At 38.5% G+C, this 24,542-nt stretch overlaps 1 protein-coding gene across 19 annotated transcripts in view; it reads right to left on the reverse strand.

The window, feature by feature from the left end:
* The window catches only part of LOC117402545 (pumilio homolog 2-like), a 74,633-nt gene that overhangs the window by 22,085 nt on the left and 28,006 nt on the right, over positions 1–24,542 (reverse strand). For 11 of the 19 annotated variants that reach the window (XM_059023743.1, XM_059023744.1, XM_059023748.1 and 8 more), the window contains exons 4-14: positions 22,435–22,540; positions 21,878–22,065; positions 20,080–20,246; positions 18,086–18,356; positions 17,674–17,767; positions 14,382–14,507; positions 10,388–10,533; positions 9,112–9,244; positions 8,399–8,479; positions 1,592–1,735; positions 751–1,050 (exon numbers count right to left, since the gene is read on the reverse strand). In XM_059023743.1, coding sequence (XP_058879726.1) covers positions 751–1,050; positions 1,592–1,735; positions 8,399–8,479; positions 9,112–9,244; positions 10,388–10,533; positions 14,382–14,507; positions 17,674–17,767; positions 18,086–18,356; positions 20,080–20,246; positions 21,878–22,065; positions 22,435–22,540 — 1,756 coding nt within the window. The remainder of the gene's footprint in view (positions 1–750; positions 1,051–1,591; positions 1,736–8,398; positions 8,480–9,111; positions 9,245–10,387; positions 10,534–14,381; positions 14,508–17,673; positions 17,768–18,085; positions 18,357–20,079; positions 20,247–21,877; positions 22,066–22,434; positions 22,541–24,542) is intronic. The other 8 variants (XM_059023750.1, XM_034003798.3, XM_034003800.3 and 5 more) reach the window with 3 other exon arrangements.

Genomic DNA, 24,542 nt, shown 5'->3' on the forward strand with positions numbered 1-24,542 from the left:
CCACAACATTGCTATCATATTAGGTCATAGGTGATTGAAGAGATAAGCTGTTGAAATAGTCGTGGCTAGTACAGTCACAGACAAAAGTATTGACACCCTACACTTCATGTAAGATCATTCAAGAAAGCATGTTAAATACAAGCATTTTGTGAACATTAGCCAATAATTAACATTACAAATACCAACACATTCTACAAAGTACAAAAATACCACCTGCTCGTCAGTTGATTGGCAGACAGTTTATCTTCCAACACAACGACGCAAAGCATACGGCTACGTCAACCCTGAAACACTTGAAGAAAATGAAGATAAAACTTCTGGAATTGTCAATAGAAATGCTTTGGACTGATATGAAAAAAGCTGTCTGTGCTGAAGGAAATATGCAAGACAGAATGGGCCCAGATTTCACCAACAAGATGTAACATACTTGTTAGAAGCATCACAAACATCTGAAAACCATAATAAAAGCAAAAGGAGAATACACAAAATACTAAAAGTAGGGGTGCCAATACTTTTGTCATGACCAAATATTTGCTTAAGTGCTTTTGTTTTTTTATAAAGATTGTTTGTTAAACTATAAGAAAAGTAGTATTTTGGTCTTTGTCATATTAATTGGTGGCTGGTGTTCACTAAATGCTTGTATTTAACATCTTATTTTCAGTGTAGGGTACCAATACTTTTGTCTGCGGATATATAGACTCCACTCGCAGGGATGTTTATTAAATCAGCATTGTAGGAATTTTAGCACACCTGCTGATCCAAAGCCACCCAATGCTGAGCCGATAGCTGCTCCAAGAGAATTGCTACTTCCAAAGCCAAGCGATGTATTTCCTGGCTGGCCGGGGCCATGGGAGAACAGGGAGCTGCTCTGGGAGATGTTGGATAGAGAGTTGTTGCCATAGAATGAGTTGGACTGCATGTTACTGTTGGGCTGTTGCTGTTGCTGCTGCTGCTGCTGCTGCTGCTGTTGTTGCTGCTGCTGAGAGCTGATGGGGCGGAAGAGACCATTGGCAGCTCCTCCGAGATTGTTCGCAGTTCCAGGTGCTGAGCCTGCAAGAGGAGAACAAAAATAGGATTAAAGCCTATAGGACATAATCTTAAAACAATTACCCATACATAGTTTCATTAGGAGGCTGTGTGGTCCGGTGTTTAAAGAAAAAGGCTTGTAACTAGGAGGTCCCCGGTTCAAATCCCGGCTCACTCAGTGAGAGTCACTTAACCTCATTGCCTTTGTAGCGTGTAAATTAAGTGTTACCAAAATCCTGTGATGAAACAATGCCTAAAATCCCTCTCGTGACACTTAAATGAAAAGTGTGAGGTGTCAAGTGCTGTAAACATCAAAACACCACTGTCTATACTGGGAAAGGGATCTTAATTGTTCATCCTCCACACACCGTTGTGGTACGAGACCACCAAGGACACCGATACAGGCCATATTGCAAAGGAATGTGTCAATGAGTGCCTGTGTGCACATGCATGATAAAACATCTCAGAACAACCTTTAATTGTTTGAGGCAGCATAGCTTTACTGTAACCTGGACATATTAAACATTTCAAAACTACACATTTCGCCAACGTGTCTGTGACTGACCAGCTTGAGCCGCTGCTGGGCTGATTAATACAGGTGTAGAAGTCATCAGTCTAACAGGTCCATTTAATCCAGGCCGTGCTCCAGGGCCAACCACCAAGGCACCCATCTGATCGTAATAGGCAGCTGGGGCTAACACCTGATAGCCTAAGAAAAATAATATTTAAATAAAAATAGTGCCAGCACAATAGTGTATTAAGGAAGGGTCTTTAAAACTTAAAATGATTAAATAAGAATTGTTGATGTCTTAGAAGTTCCCCTTTTAAAAACAGAAAAGTGCTTCTTTTAAAAAAGCAGATGCAAATGGCAGCTTTTAATATACAGCATTAAGTGACTGAATAGACATTGCATAAATGGTCTAGAAAGATGTTTAATATGTGTTCTTAATTTTTTTTCATTTATTGTAATCTCAATGTTTCATACTTTTGTACTAGATACTACTTCTGAATTGAAAAATATTTAGCCCATGTTTTTTTTAAAAAAAAGGTGATATTTTTGCTGTTTGTCTTTCAAGATAATGCTGCATTTACAAACATTGATGCAAAACTATTATTTACATTTATTGAAACACAAGCTGTAAAAAGTTATTTTTCAAAAATATTTAACTAATTAGCAACTATCACGAAGTGACACCACAGAAATATATTTTTGCACTTAACTGTTGGTATGTATATATATATATATATATATATATATATATATATATAGTGCCTTGCAAAAGTATTCAGACCCCTGACCAATTCTCTCATATTACTGAATTACAAATGGTACAGTGAAATTTAGTTCTGTTTGATATTTTATTTTAAAACACTGAAACTCAAAATCAATTATTGTAAGGTGACATTGGTTTTATGTTGGGAAATATTTTTAAGAAAAATAAAAAAACTGAAATATCTTGCTTGCATAAGTATTCAACCCCTGTGCTGTGGAAGCTCCCAGTTTACACCGATGAAAGAAATTGCCCTAACGAGGACACAATTACCTTACCATTGGCCTCCACCTGTGAACCATTAAAGTTGCTGTCACATTTTCTGGATAAAAACCCCACTGTTGAAGGATCATTGGTCAGGCTGTGAATATGAAGGAAAACGAAGACCTAAGAGCATTCTACAGAAGTTAGAGATAAAGTAATACAAATGCATAGATTAGGGAAAGGGTACAAAATAATATCCAAGTGTCTGGATATCCCAGTGAGCACAGTTGGATCAATAAATCAGAAAGTGGAAGCTGCATCACACCACCCAGGCACTGCCAAGAAAAGGCCATCCCTCAAAACTCAGCGCTCAAACAAGAAGGAGACCTGCGAGAGAAGCCACAGAGAGGCCAACAATCACTTTGAAGGAGCTACAGAGTTCAGTGGCTGGGAGTGGAGTAATGGTGCACCAGTCAACCATATCAAGAACTCTGCATAACACTGGCCTGTATGGGAGGGTGGCAAGAAAGAAGCGGTTACTCAAAAAGTACCATCTGAAAGCACGTCTGGAATTTGCCAGAAAGCATGAGAGTGACCCAGCTGCGATGTGGGAAAAGGTTTTGTGGTCAGATGAGACCAAGATAGAGCTTTTTGGCCAAAACAAAGCGCTATGTGTGGCGCAAACCTAACACTGCTCATGCCTCGAGACACACCATCCCTACAGTGAAGTATGGTGGTGGCAGCATCATGCTGTGGGGCTGCTTCTCATCAGCAGGGACTGGGCATCTTGTTAAAATTGAAGGAAGCATGGATGGAGCAAAATACAGGGAAATACTGCAAGAGAACCTGCTTCAGTCCGCTAAAAAACTGAAGCTTGGGAGGAAATTCACCTTTCAGCAGGACAATGATCCCAAGCACAAGGCCAAAGCAACATTGGAGTGGCTCAAGAACAAAAAGGTGAATGTCCTACAGTGGCCCAGTCAAAGTCCTGATCTCAATCCCATTGAGAGTCTGTGGCACTATTTGGAAATTGCGGTCCACAAGCGTCGTCCAACCAACCTGAACAACCTGGAGCAAATCTGCCAAGAAGAATGGGCCAAAATCACTCCGACACTGTGTGCAAAGCTGGTACATACTTACCCCAAAAGACTTAAAGCTGTTATTGCAGCGAAAGGTGGCTCTACCAAATGTTAATGTGTGGGGGTTGAATACTTATGCAAGCAAGATATTTCAGTTTTTTATTTTTCTTAAAAATATTTCCCAACATAAAACCAATGTCACCTTACAATAATTGATTTTGAGTTTCAGTGTTTTAAAATAAAATATCAAACAGAATGAAATTTCAATGTACCATTTGTAATTCAGTAATATGAGAGAATTGGTCAGGGGTCTGAATACTTTTGCAAGGCACTGTGTGAAAAACAAAAGTTCAGAATTCTTTCAGCCAGACTACCAGTTTAAAACGGCTTACCAAAAAGTTTTCGTAGAGACATTCATGGTCTCACTCTCGTCATTTTTCTTCAAAAGGATTAATTATTTAACTCCTGCTCATTTATTTTCTTAATAAAATGTATCTTTATTAATTTAAAACCATGAGAATCAAGTGGGCACCTTCCATATATATATATATATATATATAAGCAGCAACACTTTGAACAACAAAAAAAGGGTTTTCACAGGGAAGTAAAAATGATACTGTACAGGAATGATAATCACGCACAGCAGTTTCACCCATTGCAGGTTTTACTACGAGCTTGATTATCCCCAGTGTGTAGGTAACAAGTTCAAGTGTGTCTTATTAAACTCATAAGTAGGTGTTCTGTGGTATATCGATACCTACGGTATATCATGATACCAAAATCCTACGATACCCAATATCAGAGTAAAATAAAAATATCTAAGAATCGTGATTTTTTGATACCGTGTTTTTTGTGCGCTTTAAAAACAATATGAACTCAGCTTACTGATTTCCGCTTAGCAGACGAGACCAACCACCCTGCCCGTTCTGGGAAAATTTAATTACTGCAGCATTAATGGAGAATGCCAGGGAAAGACTATTTGGGATTTCAGCCAGATGACAACAGCAGTCTGGTTGAAGGTGGACAGCCAAAATGTTGTATGTGTTTCAAAGAACTGCGAAACCACTAATTTATTGAAACATCTTTCAAATCGCCACTGGAATCTTTTTGCCAAAGTTTACTTTTTCTTTTACTGTAGTTTCTTCAGTTCTTTTAGTTTACGTAAGTGAATCCCCAGTGTGTATTACTTTAAAAAAAAAAAGGCACAGCAAAGATAACAAATAAAACAGGAATCCACTAGAAGCTGATCAAAAGGGAGTTCATTGATGCTTGTTTATTTCATCATTACAGTGCATTTGCTATAAGATGCAAACATACTTTGCAGACATGTGTCATTAAAACTATGGCATGTCAAATGTTAGTAATGTTTTTATATTCTTTGGATTTTGTGTTAACCCGTATTGTATGTGTATGTAATGTGATAGCTGTGAAACTCCTGTATTTTGAATTGTATGCATGAGCGGTGGACAGACCAGGATGAATACAGACTTCATTGCTATCATATCAGTTTCCCTACAGATAACAGGCTCAACGTGATGCTTCAAATGCAGAGGAAAGCAAAGAACCTGTAGAAGCTTCCAAGTCACACTGCAAAAATCTGCCAATGCAGACAGCTGCAGTTTCAGCATGAAAGCAATAAAAAGCACTTGCAGTTTATTATAGTAGCCAGTGGTTGTCTTCTGTCTAATTTACTTTCTGTGCATGATGGGCCGAATGGCCTCCTCTCGCTAGTAAAATGTCTTATGTTCTTATTTAGGGTGTACTGGGTCGTTGTTTTGACGGAGACATTTGGATCGAATACGCTTAAACAGAATTATGTTCTAATACTAGCATGTAAAAGGAAGGCATCTACATTAGTAGCCCGTTTGTTTTAGAAATGTAGCATTAAATATAATGCTTAACTTTGACATTTTTCACTATTAAATAGCATGTTAGCAGAGTTTTACTATCGGAATCAGTTCTTTGCCAGAAATAAGTTTTTATATCTGCTGAACTAATTTTATTAATTATTTGGAAGTGGTGATTTTCAAAATATCTACCACTTTTATTATTATTATTATTATTTGTTTATTTAGCCGACGCCTTTATCCAAGGCGACTTACAAAGACTAGGGTGTGTGAACTATGCATCAGCTGCAGAGTCACTTACAATTACGACTCACCCAAAAGACGGAGCACAAGGAGGTTAAGTGACTTGCTCAGGGTCAAACAGTGAGTCAGTCAGTGGCTGAGGTGGGATTTGAACCGGGGACCTCCTGGTTACAAGCCCTTTTCTTTAACCACTGGACCACACAGCCTCCACTACATCGTGTTTTCATTTAAAAAAAAAATGTTTTACTTTACATTAATCAATAAGGCTAGTCTAGTTCAGCATTTATACTCTGTTTACTTGTTTTACTTTCTAAAAGATTTGAACAGTATAGATTCATGGAGGTATTATGTGACTAAAGAACATAATAAATATTACAAACAAGAGGAGATCCATTTGGCACGTCATGCTCATTTGGTGGTTTACTGATCCAAGCAAAACTTTATCAAGCCATTTCTTGAAGTACCCATGTGAATCAGCTTCCACAACAGTGCTTCATTTTTTCATTCCTTGCTCACATTTACAGAGCACGTCTAAGATGTGTATGTGTGTATGTGAATCATCAAGGAAAGTATTTGTTATTTTGTCATTGTTATTTTGATATAAAAGAATTAAGAGATTCCTTGTAATTGAATTTGAAGCTAGTATTTGAAGCTGCGAAACTCCAGAATTCTCTTGTTATATGCAAGAAATAAAGAAAAGGGTGTCTTTTACACAAAGTGTTGTCCTTTCTTACCGGTTTTATTTGAATTTTATAGTTGGTGGTAATGACCTTTGAATACACTGGAACTGGAAATATTTAAACACCAAGCACTCCATTGTTTTTTTTATTATTATTATTATTATTATTTTTATTTAGTCGTTGCCAATTTTATTTTTTAAAATTATTTTCTCCCAATTTGGAATGGCCAATTATTTTTAGGCTCAGCTCACCGCTACCACCCCTGCGCTGACTCGGGAGGGCGAAGACGAACACATGCTGTCCTCCAAAGTGTGTGCCGTCAGCCGACTGCTTTTTTTCACACGGTGGACTCACCATGCAGCCACCCAAGAGCTACAGCATCGGAGGACAACGTAGCTCTCGGGCAGCTTACAGGCAAGCCCGCAGGCGCCCGGCCAGACTACAGGGGTCGCTGGTGAGCGGTGAGCCGAGGCCACCCTGGCCGACCTAACCCTCCCTGCCCCCGGGCGGTGCTCGGCACATCCTGCACTCCACACGGAGCGCCTTTACTGGATGCGCCACTCGGGAGCCCCGCTGTAGCATTATTAACTGTGCATTAGCCTCTTATACACTTTGCACTTGCAAAAAAAGGAATTTGGAAGCCATTTAACATGTAATGGACATAAGATTCAAAGCATCATGATAGTATTAAATATCATGATACTTTGCATGGTGTGGTATCGATGCTTCCGAAATGAGGCATCACAGAACACTACTCATAAGACCAGGAATAGATCAAACTGCTATGGAATAGGAGTCTTATTGCCATCCCTGCTGTAACAGACACCCATTTGAGAGTGTGCAAGAATGCATCAACCACAGAAACATCTATAATGACCAATTGTCCACTCTAGAACTACTGAAATTAGTTGTAGTATTTTGCTAGTACACACACTATGCCTATATGCGTACGTTTGCTTTCCTAAAATCATTAATACAGAGATTGTACTCTTCTGTTACCGCAGATAGGCTGTATCATGTCTACAAAGCAGGCTTCCCGGACGACGAAAGAAAATGGAGATAACCACACAATGTTTACAGATGCACTGATTATGGTGGCTGTCTATATTGATGCTACTTTTGTTCACAAAATATTTTTTTTTATTTTGTAATGACTTTAAATGTATTAAAGATGTCTGAATTAGGCAGCTTAACTTTATTTCTACGTGTACACTAAGCTTTGAAAAAGGTCAGATCTATCAATGTAAAGCATAAAAAAAACTGAATGGCACAAATCATCCAATTGGCTGAAACAAGGGGCCCACTTAAATGTGTTCTCTTGAAATGGAGTAAGAAGGTTTTCCTACACATTCCACATGAGAAAATAAGTTTTCATTGACATTAGTTTGACAATATATCAACTGGATTAATCCAAGACAGAACCCATTCAATGTGGAATGTTTATGTTCTGCAGGGTCGCGGTGAGCCGGAGCCTAACCCGGCACACACAGGGTGCAAGGCGAGACTACACCCTGGACGGGACGCCAGTCCATCACAGATGAAGCTAATTTCCAGTTCAAAATTAGGTTTTAAAATGGCTTCCATTATTTTTGGGCAGCAGGAACCGGACCAAGCCCACAAATCGAGTAATGATTTTTAGCATGTTCTTGGTCTATGACGTACTATGTAGAATATGTAGATAATGTTAGAGTACATAACAGGAAAATATAACTGAATACTAAGGAAAAAATAAGTCCATGCAAGATATTTGGTGTGAGGCTGTGTGGCTCAGTGGTTAAAGAAAAGGGCTTGCAACGAGGAGGTTCTCGGTTCAAATCCCAGCTCACTCACTGACTCACTGTGTGACCCTGAGCAAGTCACTTAACCTCCTTGTGCTCCGTCTTTCGGGTGACACATTGTTGTAAGTGACTGCAGCTGATGCAGTTCACGCACCCTAGTCTCTGTAAGTCGCCTTGGATAAAGGTGTCTGCTAAATAAACAAATAATAATCTTAGATATTTGGGTTACAAATGGTTCCTAAATTAGTAAATGTCTTAGTTTTTAAATACCTTGTTGTTTTCTTAGATTCCAACCTGCTATTTGATAGCCATATACATTTTGTTGCAACATCTGTGGCATCAAGGCTTGGTCTGTGCCAAAGGAATAGAAAGTCAAAGTGCCTTCATTATACAGGTGGGGAACAAGTGGTTTTACCCTAGGATTTCCCCTAGTGGATTTTAATATTGTTCATACTAGAACTTGCAGGTGAATTTTTTGCGTGCTTGAATTAATCCTTTGCTATGAATGCATCTCTTACCATAAGAACTTGAACGTCGATTATGCACAGTGAAGACAGAAGTGGATCTCTCACCTTTCCAAAGACTAAACATGCCAAGACACTCATTAAATTTATCCTTTTTGTTTGCAAAGTTATTTGAAGTATAATTCACGATTTTACCATAATTACCACAAATTGTAAAACATTTTTTCCCCATACAAGAGTCTTTCACTAATGTGCCGGTCTACAGTGCTGCCACTACAGTTGATATTAGTGCAAGATATGTTTTTGCAATCCATGAATACCAACCTTCTTAAAACAGCTTAGACAGTACATTTTATTTAGATAGTAAATACAATATTTTCATATTGCTGCTGTTAAAATATAAAATAAACAGTAACAAAATATTTTCGGAATAGCTACGCTTTCATCATTCCTGCCAACTCCAACATTCATGAAAAAGCTGATCTCCATCGACTCTCCTTAATGCTTTGGACAACAAACCTGGTATCCCTGTGGCCAGTCCTTGACTAAAAGCTAGCGCTGGGTTTGCTGCTGCTGCCAGGGATTCTGCCTGCTGGTTCTGCGGACCCTGGTTTGGAGTTAGAGGTCGCTGATTGTTTCCTGCGCGCATAATCTTAAAAAAAAATAAAAACAGGGAAAAAGGACTTCACAAGGCAAACTATACAACGTATATCATTCAAGTATTACAGTCATGGTGGTAGTCTTACGAGATTCCCAGTAATACATTTCACTTTGGTCCCAGTAGACAGCTCACAATATAGAGACATTTAAATAATAAATTACATCAATTTACACTACATTTTATGAATAAAGGTATATTGTTTATTATATACTCCCATGCCCACTCCTCCTGTTCCCCAGCCCCTCTGTGGTGGAACAAGCTACTGGAGATCTTCAGGACTCTCACTGCCTTCTGCTCCCCTGTTTAGGACTGCTCTTATAGACCTCTTTTTTTTTTTAAAAAAAAATTTAGTCGTCGCCAATTATTTTTACCCCGGTTTTCACCCCAATTTAGCATGCCCAATTATTATCTGTATCCCCGGCTCACCGATCGCAACCCCCCCGCCGACTTGGGAAACAGAGGCTGTAACACGCGTCCTCCGAAACGTGCTCCTTCCAAGCCGTCATTTTTCGCACTGCGGATCCACAGCAATGCCACCAGACCTATAGTGCCGTAGGACAACACAGATCTGGCGGCTCCGCTGCAGAGCCACAGGCGCCCTATCGGCCACAGGGGTCGCTGATGCGCGGTGAGCCGTGGATTCCCCTGCCGACCTAAGCCCTCCCTACCCGGGCAGCACTCAGCCAATTGTGCGCCGCACCCTAGGAACTCTCGGTCACGGTCAGCTGTGACATAGCCTGGAATTCGAACCTGCGATCTCCAGGCTATAGGGCACATCCTGCGAGGAGCGCCTTTACTGGATGCGCCACTCGGGAGCCCCTTTCTTATAGACCTCTTAATCTACCCCTCCTACTTTGCACTGGACTTCTGTCCTAAGCACTATGTTATTGGACGCTCAGCTGATGCACTATTATGTCACTGTAGATACAAAAATTGTTCCTTCTCATATCATATTCTAGTAGCATTTGCACTTACTGTAAATTACAGTATTTAAGTATTGTTTTTGCACTGTAACTTTGTTTTGTCCTGTAACACCTGTAAGGTCACCTTGGATAAAGGGGTCTGCCAAATAAACCAATAATAGTACTACTGGTTTGTGTGTTAAATATAGATGTTCAACTAGTTTTATTTTACCTGTTGTTGTCCCTGGCCCTGGTTAGCTGTCTGCTGGTTAGCAGAGTTATTAGCAGCTGCAGCTGCTGCTGCTTGCTGTTGGAACAAATTGGCAGGATACACCCCCCATGGAACACCATAATACTGAGGGGGGACAACAGTAGGGCCTGAAATGAACAAGTATTTAGAATAACATTTGGCTTTCAAAACTTTTCCTAAAAGCAGTGTTATTGTCAGCTTTTTAATTTTTATTCCTCCCCCCACCCCACTAGCAACCATTAAGATATACTATCTTATAAACTGATCATATGTAAGTGGTTATCAAATGAAAAATATTAAGTCAATAATATAAGTCCTTTGTATTCATAGAGAATACACAAAGTGGCAAAAGATTGTTCTTGAATTCAATTATATTTAAAAAAAAAAAAAAAAAAAAAACACCTTTCCCAAAGGTACCACTCTGTAAGGCTGCATTCACACTGGGTCTGTTTCAAACAGACTCGGTCTGGTTCGTTTCGTTTATCTGGGTCAGTGTAAATCCTACATGGCCTTCATTTTTTATATTTAAAGTCAAATTTGCCTCTTGCAATGCTGACAACACATTTTGGATTTTCTGGAAATGTTGCTGAACGGTCTTGGAATATATCGTCTATGTACACAAAACAAATCATGACTTTCAGTTTGACCAAAACTCTTTCCATCACTCTGAAAAGTAGCAGCTGCATTGATCAAACTAAATGGCATGACCCTGAAGTAGAACAGATCTAGGGGCGTGGAAAAAGCAGTTATTTCTCTACTATCTGGATCTAACTGAATCTGCCAATAACCACTTTTATGATCAAGTGTGATGAACACAGATGCCCAATTCATCAATTCTAAAATCTCCTGTATGGTGAGCATCGGATATGTATCAAACCTGGACTTTGCATGAAGTTTCCTAAAATCAATGCAAAAGTGAAATCCTTATGTAGTGTTACCAATTAAAAATCCTTTTTAATTGGTAACACTACAGATGACCATGGAGAACAGAAAGATTCTACAAAGCCCTCTGCCAACATTTCCTGAAGCTGACCTGTAATTCTTACTACGTACCGGGCCATCGTCTGTCAAATCAATCCAATGTTTCAAAACATTAGTGCAACCCATTATATCAGTACACAGCTGCTTAGCATTCAACAATAACAGTCTCAGTCGGTGTTGATCTCTCATATCCAATTCAGATTCACTAACAACACTGTCAATCAGGTGAATGTCATTTGTAACATCTAACAGCACTGTGTGACTACGTGTTGTCCGAGGATCAGCAATAAAAATAATGATTTGCACAAATATTTTTTTTTTGTATGAGACTCATTAGAACACCATCATCCCACATCAGCTATACCTCCTGCAAAAGAGAAAGACTGGAATTTACCTTGTTTACGCATGTTAAATCTATTATTTCAGACATCTAACTATATACCAGCAATAGTCAAATGTTCCTTTTTTATACCAGCAATAGCGACAAATGTTCCTTTTTTATAATTACAGTTGGTACAATCCATCGTTCCCCTGTACAACGTAATCTAAATCCACTGTACCTATTGGGTAATTTTCACTACCATCTGCCAACTGTAATGTACCACCCGTCCATACGTTAACATTTTCATCAGGTTTTTTTATTTTCTCCCACACTTCTTCCTGCAAGAGAGTGTAAGTGGATCCACTGTCCCAAAGTGCTCGACCCACCATGTGCTGTATACCAATTACAATAGCCAACTGTTGCACACTGCGCCTAACAGGAACGTTCTGTGTCCTATCCTTAACATTCACTGAATTAACAGTACCACATTGTCCTGGGAAATGATATTTTAAGCATGTATTACATTTCTTTTTTTTCTTTTTCATTTGTGTTCAAACCTTGAAACCCAGAATTTGTCAGACTTGTTCATGCAAGTCTCTGTGTATATTCAGCCTGTGTTGCCCAATCCATTTCAATCTGTTCACCAGCTTCACCAGATCAATAATATTACCAGTTTTATAGCGTACCTGTGAAGCCAAATCTCAGGACTGGTATTCAACTGTACACCCTGTTTCAACCCTTGATTAGTACGTTGTTTCACTTCTTCAATTAACTGTATAATCCTTTCAGACTTTTCATCGCATTTATTTTGACAAAGCATTTTACCATTTCTTTTCCACCTCCATGAACTCTTGATCTTTATTCTCCCTCCAAGCTTGCATTTGAACCTTAAACAGTTTAACTGCTGAATCAATCTCCAATAATTTACTATAATTAGTCTGTTCATTGGACTCCAATGCAACAATTCGTTCAAACATATCTAACAAATTAACTTGATCTTTCCCATCAGCTACATAGGTTTCCCCTGCAAAATCACCTGTTACATTAGCCCCTTTTCCTAACTGAGCAATTTCATACTTACGTTGCAAAAACACAGGTGTCTGAATCAAAGCTATATCAAGTTCAGTATTTTCTTCCTGAAGCATTAATGCTTCTAAAGGACTAGACAAACCACTTTTCCTAGCCTCCATTATAGGAAACTCTGTATTTATAATAGGGATGCACCGAATCCAAGTTTTTGGGATTCGGCCGAACACCGAATCCATCTCAAAAGATTCGGCCGAATACCAAATCTACAAAAACTGTCAAGAAAAGTGAAGGAAAAAGTGGGAGCTACTAACAAGGGATTCATTCTCACTTTACATGTCGAATACACTGCAGTTCAGAGAGTTGAGTTAAAAAAACCTGACCTGCCTTAAAGTGTCCCGAGATTCTGGAGCCTGTTGACAAGCCTATCTGAGAGCTACGAGGAAAAAATTACCGTGATGAGTGACCTGAATCTCCCTGCGAAATAAAACCCACGTTGATTTAAATGCACCGTGTGTGTAACACATATCAAATAGGCTACCAAATAGTTTAAAAATTACTTTAATAAAACACAGCAGTTCCCAAATAGTTCAACTTGTATTGGTACATTACAATAACGTAAAATTGAATTTTCTAAAGCATATTGTTCAACAACGTCTTGCACATCTGACAGTTGTAAAGTTACAAAAAATATATATTTCTGTGCACCGATTTCTTTTTATTTTTATCTCAGTATGACCTCTAGAACACGTTTGACAGACAAAGCAACAAAGCACAAAAGTCTACAACAGTTTGCCATTACTATATATCATACATGCCAACAGTCCCTATTTCTTAGCAAATGTCCCGAGTCTCAATGCACAGGAAGAAAGTCCCAATATTTACCTACAGAAAAAACAAACAAACATTTATTCTGCACAGTAGAGTTACTGAAAACCACATCTCCGGTCCTTCTAGTGTTAAGTGTCTGCCAGCTATGTTGTCAATTCAACTCTCATCTTCTTTCTATTCCTTAAGAATATTATCTTCAAGTATTGCTCGTCCTTGATAGACAGCTTTTTGGGTCTTCCAGTCCTGGGCTTGTCAATTGCAGATGATGTTTCTCTGTACTTTTTTTATCCTGTTTAGTGAAGCAATTCAGACTCGTTTCTGTAACTTGATAGTCCTTCTGTTTGTAATACACTGCTCAGCCAACAAACGAAACAAAACGCTGATAGGTGTGATCCAACTCCAATAGGGTAAATAGAGCTTTCTTGATGAAATCCAAGTTCTCAACCGAGAACTTGAGCTGTTTGCGGCAATTAGATTCCAAACCGTTGATATACTGTGGAACAGCACAAGCACACACCAAGGTAGGCCTGGTAACGTTCTGCTGATTTGCCAAACAGACCGAGACCACTGCTTTAGGCGGTACAGTTCAATTCCCAAGCAGACTTTGCTGTTCACACTTCACACCAAATGTACCAAACCGTACCGAGTGCAGACCAACCCTCTAAACGGATCCAGTGTGAACACAGCCTAAATTACCGTCAAGATGCATGAAAATCACAGCATGAATAGAGGGTAGTTATGCATAGCAAACAAACAAGATTTGTAGTTCCCAGGTTACTTATCTTTGAAAGCTGCAATGCATGAAGTCGAGCATACCTGCTAGTGTGGCGGCTGCTGCAAGTCCTGCTGCGGTGTAGGGGTCAGTGCCTGGAGGAGCCGTGCTGATTATATATGGGTTTGGCATAAAGGCAGCTGGAGCAAGGCCTGCTGAAAATACACCAGCTGTCAACAAAAAGCAAAGGTTTTACAACATTTATAAATCACTGCAGACAATACCAGAATTAATTCGCAGCAGTTGTTAACTAAGTACCACTGAGATGCCATACGTTAGCCACCACAGGCTGCTTCATTATGGCTCAAACGTTTACCATAAGGATTAATGTATTCTCAGGAGTACAACATTTTCTGATCACTTTTCAATAAGGATGTGGCAGGGCGGAAGCCCTGCTGGTGTAAATAGTGTGGGTGGTGTGTTTATTTGTTTGACAGGGATGGGGTTAATTCCATCCCTGCCGAATCCTTGTGCAGGTTCAAATAAGTCCAGCCACATGCTATAAAAGCAGGGACACATCCTTTGTTTGTGGAGTTTGGGAGAATGGTTATATGTGTTTCAGTGAAGGTGGTTGCTCAGCCTGAAACAAGGTGTTTATTTAAAAAGTGTTTTTGCCTTTTATTCTGGCCCTTGTATCTCCGATTACTTTGCTTTGTGCAAAATAAATGTGCGCAACAGCATCTTCAAACTGCAGCTTCCGACTCTGGGTTTGCTTTCCTGTCGCTGACCAGCCTTGACCACAACACTACCCTGCTACAAGGGCGTTTATAAAATAACCTTAATGTAAACTATAAACATCCAAAACCAGAATTGGGAATTCCAGGTCAACATTTAGACTAGTGGATAAAGCTGTACTTTATTCCATGTTCACTAGGACACAGTCATCCTTAAATCTGGTATTATATATTTAATGAAAGGTACACTGCTGTGCAACAATTTACTCAAAGCCTCCACTAGTGTTTTCTACTATTATAACAACCTTGACTAGTACAAAGAAGGAAAAACATTGAGTGAAATAGATCGCATCACTCGATTTCAAGGTGTGATATTAAAAGCATAATCAAGTATAGAGAAACATCATCTGTAATTGACAAACCCAGGACCGGAAGGCACATGTGTCGTTGTCCATCAAATCAACAGTACGAAGGTCACTCTTGAAAATCAGGACTTAAAGGAGGTGTTGCAGTAAGAATATCTCTGGTAACACTAGAAGCCCCGCGGCAGTCATTTTGGCGGTTTTTGGTTTTAAAATGTTTAAAATTTTCTCCACTTGTGTAACATGGGGCTGCGCGTTCATGTACCTTTCTGTCCGCATGTATTAAATATTCTCACAAAGCATGAAACGCGGGAGTGCAGAAATAAAGGAAATATTACATTATACCTAAAAGCCCTGGGAGCAGTCACATTGACAGCCACACAGAAAACAACTGTATTGTGATTATACAGAATGGTATTCTACTTTATTATTTTTATTTACTAGTCTGCAAAGTGCTTAGCTGTAATTAGATTAGTCTCTACTCTCTGCCTGAGTGAATGACTGACAGTCTATTGTTTTTCAATCAGCCTTTTCAAAAGCTGGCGCCTGCTTGCTAGCTGTGCTGTTTAGCATCGGGACTAGTGAAAATAAATACAACTCAAGAAAATAGTTGATGTTTTGGATCAGATGGCACGAAAGTATTCCGTGAAAGCTTTGTCTCGAAGGTGGCCTTGTCAGGTGTTTAATAATGTACTGGACCTAGCAGCCATCAACTTCTGGGTACTTTACAAAGAATGCACAGAGAACAATTTACCAAGGAGAGAATACAATTTACAGTTAGCACAGGAACTTTGCAAGAAGCATTTGGAACAGAGGGAGACTGCCAAGCGTGTACCCACAGCTGAAGCTGGCAACCCCGCTGAGAGCCGCAAGAGATGCCAATGTTGGCAAGTGCAATAAAAATAAAACTTCGGGCAGTGATGCCCTGTGCAGAAAGGCGGCGTGGAGAAGCGCATTATCTGTATTGATTGTGAACAGCCTTAGACTCAAGTAAAGGAATACCATTTTGTCGAAAAAAAAAGTTTTGTCCTGGAAGAAAACTTGCTTCCTTCTGCTCTGACAATGTTCCCCAACTCTGAGGATTGTTTTTTCCAGCAGGACAATGCTCCATGCCACACAGCCAGGTCAATCAAGGTGTGGATGGAGGACCACCAGATCAAGACCCTGTCATGGCCAGCCCAATCTCCAGACCTGAACCCCATTGAAAACCTCTGGAATGTGATCAAGAGGAAGATGGATGGTCACAAGCCATCAAAGAAAGCCGAGCTGCTTGAATTTTTGCGCCAGGACTGGCATAAAGTCACCCAACATCAATGTGAAAGACTGGTGGAGAGCATGCCAAGACGCATGAAAGCTGTCTTGAAAATCAGGGTTATTCCACCAAATATTGATTTCTGAACTCTTCCTAAGTTAAAACATTAGTATTGTGTTGTTTAAAAATGAATATGAACTTATTTTCTTTGTATTATTCAAGGTCTGACAACACTGCATCTTTTTTGTTATTTTGACCAGTTGTCATTTTCTGCAAATAAATGCTCTAAATGACAATATTTCTATTTGGAATTTGGGAAAAATGTTGTCAGTAGTTTATAGAATAAAACAAAAATGTTCATTTTACCCAAACACATACCTATAAATAGTAAAACCAGAGAAACTGATAATTTTGCAGTGGTCTCTTAATTTTTTCCAGAGCTGTATATAAAATATGCTTCGGTTTTTTAGATGTTTATGTAAAAAAATAAAAAATAAATAATAATTTACATCCGACTTTCTCCTTTTGATACTATTTACAATGTTTTGAATACAGCCGTCAGAAAGACTGCTGCAGGGCTTCTAGGTATGAGTACATCTCCGGTCCTTCTAGTGTTAAGTGTCTGCCAGCTATGTTGTCAATTCAACGCTTGTCTTCTTTCTATTCCTTAAGAATATTATCTTCAAGTATTGCTCATCCTTGACAGACAGCTTTTTGGGTCTTCTAGTCCTGGGCTTGTCAATTACAGATGATGTTTCTCTGTACTTTTTTGATTATGCTTCAGATACCACACCTTGAAAATCGAGTGATGCGATTCACTCAATGTTTTTCCTTCTTATGCAAGTCATGGTTATTATAATAGTAGAAAACACGAGTGGAGGCTTTGAGTAAATTGTTGATGCTCATAATGCATCAGAGCAGAAAAATGCAACTTGTATATGTATTTTGTGTTACTGTAAAACTTTACTTTCAGACAAGTACATTTTTACAAGGTAACGATCCAACATAAGAAATCAGCCTCTGCTTCAATTTCACACTAACATCTCACCTAGATGTTGCTGCTGAGCTGCAGCCAGTGCATACTGCTGCTGTTGTGCTGCAGTCAACTGCTGAACCGTCAGTGCATTGGGCCGTTGGAAAAGCTGGAAAATAATAAAACCCACAAACATATTAAACTGTTTTGCTCACAACACATTTTCTTGGCTTTCAGATTAGCTGGCAGGTAATTTAAAATAAAGCTGCAGTGCCGTACAATTACATTCAGTTTTACATAATTTAGTGTCTGTTAACAACCGTCATCCATAGTTTAACATCCTGTGCATTCCATTTAGTAGAAAGCAGACCATGTTGGCCAGTTTGTTCAGTTTGATAAGTTTTATAACCACGTACGGTTATATCCTTAAAAAGATGTAGCGTCAGGCTGCTGCCAACACAACTTTGAAACTATCTGAACAACAAACCTGTTGCTGAGAGTTGTAGTCAAAAAGTCCTACAGGTGCTCCAGATGAGTCAATTTGCACTTGGCTGCCCGTGTAATCAAACTGTAAAGACTCAAGTCCGACTTGTTCCATGGAGTCCATGTTTTGTGTCTCTGTGTTCTGGAACTCCTCCAATGGTGGCTTATTGGATGCAAGGTTGGGATGGTGGCCGATCACTTCACAACTGTTCTGGTTGGGACCCAGGTGCTCTGCAACTTCAGTTGGAGAGGCTTGGCGGCTCCCAGGAGTCCGGCTGGAAGAAAAATATATCTTACTTGCATATCCATAAAGCAGGGTCAGGTTTCTGACATCTTATGTTGCCATTGGTGGCTACAAGGTAAAGGATTAGACAAAATGTGTAAAACAGAGAAGCTTGAATTTCACTGCATGGCTGGTTGCCATCTTTCTTGCTATTGACCATTTTGTGGTTCCCTAGTTCTACATAAAAGGCTATTATGACTTGATTAACTGTATGTGACCTGCGACATGTGATGTGATGGACGTGACCTGCGACAATTAAGCTTTATCGAGAAATGTGTTCATTAACAACCTCATCGACTCAATTACAAAGCATTAACGGATTGATTTAATTAACACATTGCGTTTGAAAATCACCTGCTAATAAAGCTCTCGTTACTATACCATTAGTTTGATACAAAACTGCTTTTTGAAAATCCTGCCAGTCCTGTAAAACTCAAGGCTAAGTTCACTATAACAAACCCTATTTATAACTAACACCCGTTTTTAACGATCCCAACAGCAAAAAACAATTTTTTCAATGCAAATTAGAACGATCACGTACAGGATTGACCCGGATACAACGGGCGTGAGGCGCAATCTACGCTGGATAGTTTTTCAAGAAAAAGGACATGTAATTACTGTATTCAGCATGTAAGTGTACATTCTTTCCTTTTTCATTTCTTTACTGTTATTAAACATAACTGTAGCATGGCAATTAGTGTTGGTGTCATTTATATGTGTAAATGGGTTTGTTTTGTGTGCTTTTTGGAGTTATGTTTGATCAAATGTCTGTTTACAGACGGGTGCTCGATTGAGACTTGCTGCCTGCCTGTCTTCTGTATGTGTCCTCTGTGCGTTACCATCGTTGTTAGCGTCACATGACACGTTTGTTTACTTTCTGTTTTGTGTTTAACAAATCCTGCGCGCCTGTGCCGGCGTTTCAACTCCAACTCCCATGTCTCTCTGTCTTGTAATGCGGTTACCCTCACATGTGGACACAAGTACCTTGTCACAATACTGTTTAAATGTTGATCAATAAGAAGGAATCTTCATAAAAGTATTATATATTGATGTTCAATTCAAATTTGCCGTTTTGTCATTATTCTGATACAGAAAAATGCCAAACCCTATTATAGTGAACACCCTGATATAACAACCATTTTTTCAGGTCCCATGGGGTTTCGTTATAGTGAAGTTAGCCTGTGTGTGTGTGTGTGTGTGTGTGTGTGTGTATGTATACCGTATAATGGGAAATTTTGGCTGGTATTAAATTCAGTGGATTTGCTACCTTGGTCTTGACAGTTTTTGAATTGCCATTTTTCACTTAGCATGTTCACAAAGAAATGCCACTGCTCTGTATTTCTACTTTTAATTTTAAAAACATTGAACACATATTTACTTCATGAAATCTGTCTAAAACAGTATCTCATTTACTCAGTAACTCGTTATAGCATCTACAATGTCACTGCAGCAACATGGATAAAACAAAGAAGGCTTTCTAAAAATGAGTTACAGCATTATTGTTATATAGTCCTTAATTTTAAGATACCGGTAATTGGAAAGGATTAGTAGCTGCAGTATATTAACGATAGGCATTTGCCAAGTCTCACTTTCTCTCTCTCACACACACACACACACCAGTGTTTTCCTTGTGATTACCAAAAACAGGCTCTCCTCACAGGCTCCTTTAAATGAACACAGGCTTTCAAAACAGGGTAGTCACACCCCCTACTTACTTAAATTCTTTACAGTCAGCATCCATTCCATTTGGCAGTCCCCGTCCATTTGCTTTAGGAACATCATCTCCTTGTTTCATCTCTCTGCTTTTGTCCTCCTCATAAAGTGATGAATTGCCTTTTTGATCACCCTTCTCATTGCCCCCTGACTCGGCATCTCCAGCCCCCTGGTAATTATGTGGAATACAAACCCCACTAAGTCAGCCAGTGTTAAATGCAGCCAAAATCCAAAACAAAACAATAGATTGAAAGTTATCACATTACAAAAAAAAAAAAAGCCATGAAAATGTGCTTTCAAATGAATTGGTCTAAACACTAAATTCAAACTTCCCGTGGCCTTTATAGACAATTAACAATGTGTCCTCCAAAAGGATGTACATATTTACAATGACATCACACTGGGGTCTAAATATTATTTCAGTGAAACTGAAAAATCACTTATCTAAAATGTTAAAAACATACTATACATATAATACAGCAAGTTTCTTATATAGAATTATAGAAGACCCAATTTACACATTATCAGAATGACCGGTACAGTAACTAAATGAAATTAACTACAAGCTGTTCAAATTGCCCTAAATTCTGATACGAACAACATTTAGTGAGTACTGACACTGACACATATTGTAAAAAGATCCAATTAAAAAAAAAAAAAAAAAACAAGAACACACACATTTATCTGCCAACTCTTTCAACTCAGTAAGTGCATGGAGGTGCTCTTTATTCAGGTCACGCTGCTCCGATAGCACTTTGATGTATCTTCTGAACAGTGCAGTTATTTAAAAGAAAAAAATAAATGGCACAGAATGTTTTATCGACAGAGTCTGACCAATAGGTGAGGGTTTAACATTATTTAGGACTAGCAAGCAAAATGTCAAAGACAAAATTTTAAATAAATATAAAAGAATATTTATTGTACTCTGTATAACGAGACAAAGCCCTCGCATTATTATAAAAACAAATATCATACTCAATATCACAATGATTATTTTAAAGGAAAATAATTTCATGAAATTAAATAAAGCAGAAGCCTATAACTTGATTAACGGCCAAAAATAAGATTCTTTTTTTTTACTATCAAGTTGATAAATCTGGCATCGTCCTACCAAGCCATCTCATTGAGGTGGCATGGGTAGACATTTAGCCTTCAGTCCGTTTTGTGTACGCTGGAAATACTAGTATAACGTCTAAAAATATTGAAAAAGAAAACAAAATTACAAGAAAAATGTAGTATGTCTGAAACAGTGTTTTTGTTTGATCTCTTTTGTGATATTTATAGATAGCAAAGAAGACCTCTAGAATGAAATCGATCCTCATTTAGGACAAGTAATTACTTACATTATTTATTACATACAATAAGACAGTGATTTCGACTTTCTGTATACTATAATTCAAGGTTATGTTTTATGGGTTGTTTTTTTGTATTTCTAAAGGTTTCAAAGTTAAAACGAGGGCTCATGCATGTGCAGCCCTTTCTCATTGTTTTGTCATGTTTACTACCTTAAACTGAAAAAAAAAAAAAAGTTAGTTGTGGAGTTCAGGCACTACTGGAAAGCAGTATCGTTGCTCAACATCTTTTCTATTCATGGTTTTATGCAGTTTGAATGTTTCTTTAGATATGTGGAGGTAAATGGGATGTGTTCTGCATTGCACTACACATTCAAATTTTTTAAACCAATAGAAAAGGTATTGGCAGTAGCGTTACCATTCTAAATCCAAGTTGTCGGGTTGAATGAGTTAAGTCAAATAAAAAATCTTGCAGTACCAGTACAAAAGCTGTCAGTTGGTGACTTACAAACGGCCCTTTCCTGTAGCGGGGATCCAGTTTGTCCCCTGGTGAGGAGCTAAGGACGTATTCCACCATGCTGACTCCGAGGCCCCCACTTTCAGACCGAGGAGAAAGGACAGAGTTCACTTCACTGTTGACATGGAATCCCTGGCCAGGCCGCCTATGCACCATGATGGGCTGTGATACGGAATGATCTGTTTCCAAGAGACACAAACATCTGCATCAATTCAGTCTGTCAGATTTCTTCAAAACAGATTATGAACACAGGGGTTTTGGCACAGAACATCCTCCTGCAGGCATCCGTATATTTTGTTCACCACCCTTTATTAGTATTGGGCTATTCCATGGAAATTGGAATGTTGGTTACGCTGGATGCGTTATCAATATCACTACTGAGATGCTTCTTTTAAAATCAAACTTGTGTAGTATGAGAGACCCATCACAACAAATGTTAATGAATGATTCATCAGCAATTGCCCAATTGTTAAAAGCAAACCAGATTCATTCAAACAAATAAAAATATAGAAAAAAGAAAACAAACAAGCAAAAAAAAAACCACTTACGTGATGCTCCCCATGCATTTTCTCGCCATTCATCTCCCAAGAACATCCCTTTTTGTCCCTCTTTAGCAGACTCATCTGATTCCCAGAACTTTTTAGCAGGCAAGAGCTAGTGAGAAAAGAACATTCATTCCAATAAATTAAATATAATATATATATATATAAAATTAGGGGTTTTAAATTGATTAAAGATTAATCGATTAATCATGCCTGTGGGTGTTGATCAATTTAAAAAAATCATTATCGATTAATCTAGTCTACCCACGTGCTGGAGCAAAAAGCAGTGCGTGAGAAAGAAATCTAGAAAGATGGCAGAGAATACTTCAAAAGACGGTGGCAAACAGGTTACAGGCAGATATACCCAACATTTTGACACAGCTCAGAACAGTGTTTTTCAGGTTATAGGGGGGCGCCAAGACCTGACTGGAAAATACTTTTTTTTTTTTTCTGGCTTCCTTGCGATTGTAAAAGCTCCACAGTAAATGGCAGACTCTGTGGGTCTCCAGGATGATTGATTCGATCAACTGTCCAGCCAGGCAGGGATCATGTTTAATCTGACCAATCCCCTGTTAAATCTGATCAACCCCATCCACAGGGCTTGTGTCGTTTCAGACCTATTGTAGCTCAGCACCTCTGTCGCCAGCCCACCTTCATTTGAAAGTGTAGCGGCGGCTTGTTTTAATATCAAATACATTTTGTTCACAAATAAAATAAAATACAAATCTAGATTTAGATATAGTTTCAGTTTATAAATAGAGGGGGACTTAGCTTTTAGTTTAAATTAACTGGATTTGCTGCATGCAGAATGTTTAATAAAATTTTAAATAAAGTTATAATAAAAAAATAAGCTGGATAAACATTACAATTACTATTCATAATTGCATTAACATTATTTAAAGACTAGTCACATGTATACTGTAATAACACTGTAATAATAATAATAATAGTAAAATCTGTTTCAATTACGGGGCTTTGCTGTGAAACAATTAAATGGACTTTTAAATCCTCCATGTTCTTACTTTCTCATTTAAAAGTGGAATGAAGAACGAGAAAACGAGAGCGCAGCATTTTAATAATTGACTAGTTTTTTGTAATGGAGTTAATACAATTACGAATAGTGATTGTAACAAGTTTTGCTCTTCGGTGCTTTCCTTTCACGGCAGTACTGTGAGTTTATCTTCTCATCTGTGTCGCAAGTAAGTTGATTTTTCTTTTAAACAATGTATTCTATTAGTTTAAATCTGTACCGTGGTGGTACATTTACATCTATAGCCTAAGCCTTAGTCTTAATTATGACACACTCCGCTAACTAAATTAAACTAAAATAAAGTTTATAAGAAAAACAGGCCTACATATTCAATACAGTATTGGTTGTACGTAGTACCGCTGCTAATTTACAGTAACGCATGGCCAGGACTTAAAGAATGTGTTGCAGTAAGAATACCTCTGTTAAGAAAGGGGAAAAAGGTGCTTTCTGTTGATGGATAGAATAGTACAATTTTTTTAATAGAAAACACTAGTGGAGGTTTTGAGTAAATTGTTGATGCTCATAATGCATCAGAGTAGAAAAATGCAACATGTCTAAGACATGTCTAATACAATTTTCACACAGAAATGCAGCTACTGTGCCGTCTTTGAAACTTTAACGAGTGTGTAAAATACCCTTTCACACAGCATGAAATTACGCAATCTATGCCGGTGTAATACCGTCATAACCCTTTCACACAGCCAAAGAGATTGCGCGAGTACAACTTCCAAACCTGTCAATCAATAGATTGTTCTCATGGCAACAACAGACTTTTCTCGTGCAATCTGAAACACTGACAAGACCTAACACATACAAACAGTGCTTAATTTGTAAAGAAAGAGGTGCCGGGGCGCAAGCAATGACAATAATACCGACTCTAAGAAGCGCACATTCAAAATCATAACGTTTATTTGAAGAATATTGTACGTACTTCTGTTAGATGTTTACAGTTACGTATATTCTACATCATATACAAAGTAGCAGTACATGCAGAGAAATTAATTACAAATAAATAAAGTCTGTATACATGTTTTGTTATGGTTTTGATGTTAAATGGTTTAAAAAACAAACAAATTAAAAGACA

The sequence above is a fragment of the Acipenser ruthenus genome, chromosome 5, assembly GCF_902713425.1.
Source record: "Acipenser ruthenus chromosome 5, fAciRut3.2 maternal haplotype, whole genome shotgun sequence".
NCBI classification, from domain to species: Eukaryota; Metazoa; Chordata; class Actinopteri; order Acipenseriformes; family Acipenseridae; genus Acipenser; species Acipenser ruthenus.